The following is an 8910-nucleotide window of genomic DNA, read 5'->3' on the forward strand; positions in this document are numbered from 1 at the left end:
ATTAGTTGACATTGGAATTGAGACATGAAGTTTAGTCAGGTAGGTAGTACTCACCAATTAAAGTAGTGTGGTAGTATTTATTAGAATTTTGTTTACTATTTGTTTAAAAATCAAGGTGACTGAGATACAGGTTGTTAAAGTTTTATTAATCGGAGGAAATTCCGGTAGGTAAGGACCTGGCTTCAGCCTTGCGTCAGCTGTTCCCGCCAAATATCGTTAGTCCTAAAAGATCTCCTCGTAACATTATTCCAATATATCAGCTCTATCATAAATCTACCTAACTAAACAATGACGTCATCAATGTATATTTGGCAAGAACAGCTGACGAAAGGGCTACTACCAACCGGAATTTCCTCCAATTAAGAAAACTTTAGGAGCCTGTATCTCAAGCTACATTGGTTTCCGCATGGAATTAATACTACCACACGATTCTACTTGGTGAGTACTACCTACCTGACTAAACTTCATGTCTCAATTCCAATGTCAACTAATGTAAAAAATGACCAAACTTATACCTCCCTCCCGTCCCGAACTTGTGAAGTTCCGTACGCCTCCGATATAATATTTTGCGTAAAATTTTGCGACTAACCCCTGTAGAAAATATTGAATATATACGTAAACTGGAAAAAAGACTGTCGTGTTTTGTTTGTATGTTACGAAACAATGAAATTCTGGAACACGAAATTTTCCAAGAAAAATATCGTTTGCACGATTTCTGCGTTTTGTCATTTGTTTTTCGAGAAAATTAATTTTCATTGCCGCGTTCTTGCGTAGAACCTAATGGTTTTGTTCGTGGCTCTTTTTACATAGTTTTCGACTGCTGTTGTAGTTAATGCTTATTAGTGAACAGAAAAAGTGATAGCCATCGAGCAATTAGATGCAGTTTCGATCTTTTTCTAGAATTATCATTTTTCTTATTATGCATTACTATTATTACCATTAATATCGCGATTGTTATTGCAACTTTCTTTAATATAAGCATTTCAATTAAGACTAGCCGCGGTTTATTGGCAAAAAGTTAATTATCTACAAATAAGCGAACATGCCGAAGCAAAACAATTCGTCCAAGTTTCTAAATTATTCATTCTGGGTAAATTATAAATAGTAAACAGTAATTTATAGCAATATTAAGACAATTGATTAAACACATGGTATGTAAGACATGATAAAAATTCTTAATGGATAACGAACCCCAAATTGCAAGAACTGTTTATTTTAATTACTGTAAGTTCAACATTTACAAATGCATTTCAAATTTACGTAAAGTATTAGAAGTAAATTTTTTTTACCAACAAGGAATTTTTAAATAATTTTAGTATACATTGGTGCAATTAGCAACCCGAACGAAACCATACAAAAACAGCAGTAACTGCCACTTTTGGTACAATACAATAATTAACTATATTATGAGTTTTAAAAACAACAAAGCATTTACTATTTTTTCGTCCTTGTGAAAAAAACAAAACATTTTCATTGTCTGATCCCACAACAATCGTGAGATTAAAAACGAATCGCTGTATACAACCTATAATCTATTCAAGTACAATTTATAATACTTAAGTCCCTTCAATTTAGATGTGTCCTTCGAAAAAGGTAAACGGCGTAAAACGATCGTTTTTTTTAACAAAACTGTTTAACACAAACTACTTAAATTGCCGAAAACAAGGCAACGGAAGTCCATGAAATTAATTCAGATATAAATGTCGTTCTTTCATAATAAAATTGTTTTAATTGAAGTAGTGTAATCGTAAGTCAATTGGTTAATGTGTAAATAATAAGTTGTTAGTATAAAGAAGAAAAGGTTAGAAGCGTTTGAACTTGGGATTTATATGACAATTTTGAAGATTTTTTAAACAAATTAATATACAAAATTTTGTAGTTCATACTGTAACTAACTTTCTAGATATTTTCATAAAAAACTTCATCATCATCATAAGGTCGTCAGTCCTAAGACTAGTTGGACACGTACCTCCACTCTTTCCTATCTTGAGGTAAACTTCGTATTTCCCTAAAACTAGAATAGCCCACATCTTAAACTCTCCTAAATCCTGTTTCTGCCTCTAATATGTCTCTTCATGCCTGAGAAGGTGTCCTACCAATCTATCTCGCCTCTGTTCTCCTATTCTTTCTAATACCTCTTCATTTCTAACCTGTTCTACCCACGTTATCCTCTTCATCCGCCTATAACACCACATTTCGAACGCTTCTAACCTTTTCTTTTCCGCCGCGCCCGCTGTCCATGTTTCGCATCCGTACAACGCCGTGCTCCAAACATACACCTTTAACAACCTTTTTCGAATTTCTAAATTAATCGTTCGCGAGCATAGAAGTGACTTCTTTTTATTAAAGGCGACACGACCCTGCGCTATCCTCTGCTTTATATCCCTACTACTCCTTCCATCNGGATTTGTTATTTCCGAATTTTATAATGTGATTGGCATTAAAAACACGCTCACCTTCAACGAAATTTCCTTTCCGAGACTTTGTGTCAGCCCAATCACATATTGTGTCAATCATTATCATTTTATCGTAATTTAAAAACTTGGAAATTGCACGGTACACTATAGGAACTACGATAAATTTTCCCTAATCGGTGCCATGTTTTTAGGCTCCTCCCATTTGACATATCCCAATACTTTATTAAATATTACTTATCATGAAAACAATTAAATAAAACCTACTACTACCAGTACCATAAACAAGAGCAATAACAATCAACCCCAAGAAGTTGATTATTTTCTTACCTTAGGTGGTACATTTGTTGCTGTCTTCATAATTGTTGGGACTTTTACTTAATAATAAAGGTACCATTTTTTAAGCCACTTGTTTTGTCACTTTCAAAATTTACAATAGTTTGTGTAACTTTAAACCAACGTTTTAGCGGCGCACAAAACACTATGCAATTTGTAAAACACCACGAGCAAATCTTTTTTACCGAAAAGCGCGTACCTAAGTAAAGAAAATAAGTTACCAAACAACAAAGTCAACTTTAACACAATTAACAATAAATAATTATTATTGTAAGATAAGTTTGCTGTTTTTTATCGCAAACTGACGGCAGCCACGATTGAAACCCACAAAATTACTAAATTTAAAAGAAGTACGTACCTACAACATCAAAAACGCTTTCGAATTTGTTAAGCAGATAATTGAGCATCATTGCCACGCATTCGATTTTTAACTAATTTTGAAAACGGCATAGAAATCAAAACTTACTGCGGGTGGAATCGTTTTTCGTCTTTTTACTTATGCTTTGTGCATCGTACTTTGGACATTAAAGTGATTTTCAAACTGTTTTTATTTAATTTATTGTTAATAAACTTGGCAACGGTGTTTTAACTGTCTTGTAAGAGCAACTAAAGCGTAACGAAAAGGTTCAGAAAGCGTAAAATCAAAAAACCTCGTAATATTAAAAATTACTGCTCAACATTTCGTTCACGTATGAAAAGTATTGTTTTAGACGAGAAAACATGCTTAAAAACAACTGCATTTATTTATTGCTTCAATCATTCTGTTACGCGAAACAGTACCTAAGTATGTAACAAAAACACTGTTGATTGTTTTTGTCTATTAATAAATTGAAAGAGTTTAAAATCCACGATAAGGGAACATCTACTTACATAACAACTTCAAGTGTGTAATACATATATATATACAAATTTATTCGTAAATTATGCTGTAGCATTTTAATTAAGACATACAGCGTCCAGAAGAAATTGAACACCCTATATGACCGAAAGTATTTCGTGTACATGAATTACATAATTCCAGACCACTTTTATAAAGACATTTTCTTTATTAAATGTATAATAACAAAGTTATGCAAGAAATTTTTATTTTATTTTAATTTAGATAATTTTCGTTCAATTTGTCCTGTGATTCTGACAGATGACGTTAGGTTTTTTTTAGGCTCGAAATAAAAATATATTGTACATAATATTATCGTAATTTATAAAGGGCGATGTGCGACGAAAAGGGTGCCCAACGTCCCTGTTGTGAACGTTTGTTAAATTACAATCCGCCATTAGTTTGCGACGCTTCTAAAGACGACGCTTCTGTCAGTGGTATTGTTTCAAGACCAAAGAGTGGAGATGAGACGCAACCCTGTGGAAAACAACGAATTCGAGGACCCTGTTCTGATGTAAGCATTTCAAAAACCGCAATATTGATTTTAAAAAATTTACTAGATGGGACCGTCAATAAAACACGTCACACTGAATTTCACCTTTTTGGACCCCTCCTACCCCACACTTCCACTGACCCACCTAGCAAATATTACGTCACAAATCTAGTCTTGTAATTACAAATAGTAATCGGAATCACTCTATCGTAATCAAAAATTGTAAGTACTGCCGTGTTAAGAAAAACATTGATGAACTGTGAACGTCACAATTTCATAGACCGCCCCCCTATCATATTTCGTTATGCTAAGTAAAAAACCCCGTCGTCCTATACAGTTGAAATATTATAATTTTCAATATAAATAAAACAACTTATTTGTATATCGTTTCTTAAAATTTTTATTGTTGTCACCAATAGTCGCCTTTTACGACACGCTGGGACCTGCGGTGAGACTATTCTTAACCCGGTCTCACACGGGTAAATGAAACCACTAAAAAATTGATTAATTATTTTTAGTCCTACTACTCGACCACAACAAACCTAACGGACGATGAGATACATTATTTATCCCCAATATCTCCCGTAAGTCCCCTTTCTGATGACGAAGGCATATTTCCAATTGAATACAAAACCCCTACCATCCTACGTCTTCTCCGGGAATTACCTCCTGCAAGGACCATATCTTCGAGCGTGTCCTGCATTGAGCCACTTCTACAAAGAACGTTAGCCATCATCAAACCAGAAGCTATGCAGTACAAGGAGACAGTACTAAGGGCCATAAGGGACGCAGGGTTCACCGTCATAAGGGTACATTGTGGAAATCATTGTTAGGATTCTTACTTAATAAATCTATTTTTCTTTTTCTTTCTAGGAACGAACGATTCACCTCACACCGGAACAAGTTTCCGAAATTTATAATAAATATTATGGGACACCGGCGTTTCCGAATATGGTGATCACCATGAGTGTTGGTCCCATTCTGGTGTTGTGTATGGCTGCGGCGAATGCCATTACGAAATGGAAAGACATGGTAGGCCCTGATAAAATTCTTCGATCTGAATGGTTTGTTAGAACGAGTATGAGAGCTAGGTTTGGTTTACATGACGATATGATTGAAGCACTTCATGCCTCGGAAAATATTTTTGAAGCCGAAAGGGAGAACAGATATTTCAACCCAGAATGTAATTAATTATCAAGAATTAAGATCAATTAAAATGCTCTGTAATTTAGCTGTAACAATCTTAGGGTTTTTTTTGGTCTTTGATTCATAATATAAGTAGGAAATTGTTCTTGATTTCATCTTTTCTTTCAGCAATTTTGGAGCCTATCATAACAGAAGAAAATCAAGTAGCAGATTTTTGTAATCTTTACGTAAATCCAGTCCTGATAAATGGTCTGACGGAACTGTTAAAAAAGAAACCGGCAGATCCGATAATATGGCTTGGAAATTGGCTACTGAATAACGATCCCTATCAGCCCCGTTTTCCACCAGAGATTGCAGTTTTACCTACCTGATTTATATTCAAATTACTGAAAATTGTTGATAAAGGGAATTTAATATACCAGTGAATTTAATGTTTATTATTATACTTTCGATGTAAATTCGACTATACTCTCCATTATTGAAACATCATCATCATCATCATAAGGTCGTCAGTCCTAAGACTGGTTGGACACCCACCTCCACTCTTTCCTATCCTGCGCTAATCTTCGCATTTCCCTAAAGCTAGAGCATCCCACATCCTCAACTATTTGCGAACAGTAATCTAATCTAGGTCTACCTCTACCTCTCCTAACTTTCATTTCTGCCTTTAATATGTCTCTGACTAGTCCTTCATGCTTGAGAAGGTATCCTACCAACCTATCTCGCCTATTTCTTACGGAGTCCTCTGTTCTCTTACTCTTTCTAATACCTCTTCATTTCTAACCTTCTCTATCCACGGTATCCTCATCATTCGCATATTGAAACAGAAAAGTACCTACCTAAGGGGATTCCAAACCTGGACATGGAATCGTCAAACTAAGATAGGTATGTAGGCAGTAGTCTTCAAATAAAAAAGTTACAACAATGTAACGAATATAATAGATGACGAACCAATTTTTATTTGAAGCTCAAATTACTCGTACGTAAATTATAAATTCATGAAAGTTCACTATCAATCACTGATTGGTTTATTCAAACTTTACGAAATTATTATCCTTTAAGTATATTCAAACCTTTGTTGAATTATCGCCAACTACTATCGCTGGTAAGGGAGCAATCTCTCTAGCTTAATCTCTAGCGCAAAGCCGGAATATAGAGCGGAAGGCCTTCTTCATTTATCTATACCCTCAAAAATTACCATACAAAACCCGTTTCAATGATTAACACAAAATCCTTGGGTACCTGGCACCCCCCTGCATCGTGATATATTTATATAACACAAATAATAAATAAATATTTCACATATTTTTTATTTTACCAAACGTGTAACACAACACTTTTATCACATTTTCATTTTCATTACAAACAATTCTTAAAACTAAAACACTCTCGTTTACGTTAATTAATAACATTGTCATATTTGTTTGCCAGGAGATTCAAACAGAAAAAAATTATACAATACCATACACAAAACATATTAATTATTAGTTTCATTTATTATTATATAGATAAGATAAGCAAATAAACGAAAAATAAAAGAAAAAATGAGCAATAAAACTTAATTACCCGTTGCGGAGGGTTTAGATCCCATCCACACCTTGTCTTCGCAGTGTTTTGTGGCCTGAAAATATCGATTTACCGAAAAAGTCCACCTAAAAAATTAAGGGTCTGCACTTACCCCACATTCTAAGGCATTATTTTCATTTTGGCACCAGTATGAAGGGCCCCAAGTACATTTTTTGGCTCCCACCAACACATCCCTTTCCTCGCGATTATGACACAAACCAACCTCACCACAAATGTTACCAATTGTTGGATAATTCGTAACCTTTGCAAATAAATCCACTCCGTAGACTTGAAGAAGTTGTCTGCACTATAAGAACAAAACAAAAGAAAAACACTATTGGTAATAATAGCGATAGAAAGAATTTTTTGGAACCTTGTTTTGGTACGTCAATGGCATGGCTTTGCAGGTTTTGTCCAATATATGGGCCTGATCGTGGGACACTTTGGGGTTTTGTAACAGTTCCAACATCGTAACCAAGGATCCTTGGCAAACGGCACAAGTTTGAACTTCATCTGCAAATAAGTCGAAACCACTTATAAATTTCGACACCAAAGGGGGACGTACAAATATCAAATTCGTACATTTTTGACCACAAATCAATTACCACGTAATTTAAAACGAAAAACCCCTAAAAATAAGAGAATCCCAAGAAGATTTCAGTACTAACCTCTGAGCATCTCTTTTTCCGTCATACAAACCATTATCATTTCGCAAATGAGTTGGGGCGCGACCTTATCCATAAACAATTTCACAATAATGTCACCATACTTATTTATAAAGTTTGTACATTCTTCGTTGACAGTTTTCGGCATGATGGTACAAACTGACTTTATATCGTGAATGATTTCTTGCTGAAAACGTATTGTCAGTAGAGAGATTAATGATCACTGATAAACAAATAATTAATTGGAAAATATCACAAATTGCGCGGTAAACGCCATCTGTAGTACGATGCTACATTTGTGGTATTTTCTAAAACGCGCTGTTAAGACAACAGGTAAAAGTTGATCTGTGTTCTGTCGGAGCTGCCTGCGACGCGCTGATGAGATCCAAAAANGCGAAACAGTACCTAAGTATGTAACAAAAACACTGTTGATTGTTTTTGTCTATTAATAAATTGAAAGAGTTTAAAATCCACGATAAGGGAACATCTAACTGTTCGCAGTATGGGGATTCACGGTCTATTTGGAAGTCTTTATTATGTCTCTATTAAAAATAATGCAGCAAAAAATTGTATTCGTAACCGTTTTAGCTTGGTGAAAACTTGCAAATGCGGGTTTAAAATTCGAACAGAGCAAAAGCAGCTTTTTGTTCAGCTATTTCGTATCAATATAAGCACGCAAAAGAACTGATGGCTATGGTTGACAGAGTTCATGCGTTTAAGTCAACAACAATAACTACAACAACCATGTAATATAACCTGTTAATCGTCCTGCGCCGGAAATGGGCCAGGCTGGGCCTGGGCGCGATCTAACAGGCGGAAGTTACAAAAACCGCGCTGAAAACGAACGGCCTCAATACAGATAACTGGTAACGACATTCATAATGGATTATTAGCACTTGATAACGCACAGTATTAAAAAAATATTTATTGGAACCCCTTTGAAGATAGGTAGATACGGTGTTTTTTCAAAGTCTTCAAGAACAACATTCATTTCCTCGGTGCGCAACTACTTTTAATATCAAAAATAAAATAACAAATTAAAAACTGTTAAGCAAGTGATCGAAGTTATTAAACTATAAAACCTTTGTCCATCCCCTGTCAAACTAGAATTTTAACAGGTATCGATTACTGAAATGTACCCTTAACTATATTGCGACAATTACCACAGTATTGGGATCCGTCAAATGGGCATACACCGTCTAGTGGCAAAATTTATAACTCGAATGAGGGAAAAATTTACATAGGAACTGTGCACACAAATTGTAAAATTGTTTATTAAAATAATAAAACACGTTAAAAAAGTAAAAATTTTTTTGATGATGGAGTCGACGAAGTTTTCTTCTAAAGTTAAATCAAATAAAAAGTTAATATGTTCAGTGAAAAGCTGCAATAGCACTTCAGACATAGATCTTC

At 34.7% G+C, this 8910-nt stretch overlaps 2 protein-coding genes across 2 annotated transcripts in view; one reads left to right on the forward strand and one right to left on the reverse strand.

The window, feature by feature from the left end:
* The first annotated feature begins 3845 nt into the window (after positions 1 to 3845).
* Positions 3846 to 5770, forward strand: LOC108733440 (nucleoside diphosphate kinase homolog 5-like). Its single transcript, XM_018464616.2, has 4 exons — positions 3846 to 4141; positions 4639 to 4929; positions 4994 to 5303; positions 5435 to 5770. The coding sequence occupies exons 1-4, from the start codon at positions 3962 to 3964 to the stop codon at positions 5635 to 5637; spliced, it is 984 nt and encodes a 327-aa protein (XP_018320118.1). The 5' UTR covers positions 3846 to 3961; the 3' UTR covers positions 5638 to 5770.
* A 988-nt stretch (positions 5771 to 6758) lies between these two features.
* LOC108733439 (prosaposin) overlaps positions 6759 to 8910 on the reverse strand; it is a 13126-nt gene continuing 10974 nt past the window's right edge. Inside the window, exons 11-14 of the mRNA XM_025973515.1 lie at positions 7501 to 7684; positions 7206 to 7345; positions 6945 to 7139; positions 6759 to 6887 (exon numbers count right to left, since the gene is read on the reverse strand). Coding sequence (XP_025829300.1) covers positions 6825 to 6887; positions 6945 to 7139; positions 7206 to 7345; positions 7501 to 7684 — 582 coding nt within the window. The 3' untranslated portion in view covers positions 6759 to 6824. The remainder of the gene's footprint in view (positions 6888 to 6944; positions 7140 to 7205; positions 7346 to 7500; positions 7685 to 8910) is intronic.

This window comes from Agrilus planipennis, unplaced genomic scaffold (genome assembly GCF_000699045.2).
Source record: "Agrilus planipennis isolate EAB-ADULT unplaced genomic scaffold, Apla_2.0 scaffold49, whole genome shotgun sequence".
Taxonomy (NCBI): Eukaryota; Metazoa; Arthropoda; class Insecta; order Coleoptera; family Buprestidae; genus Agrilus; species Agrilus planipennis.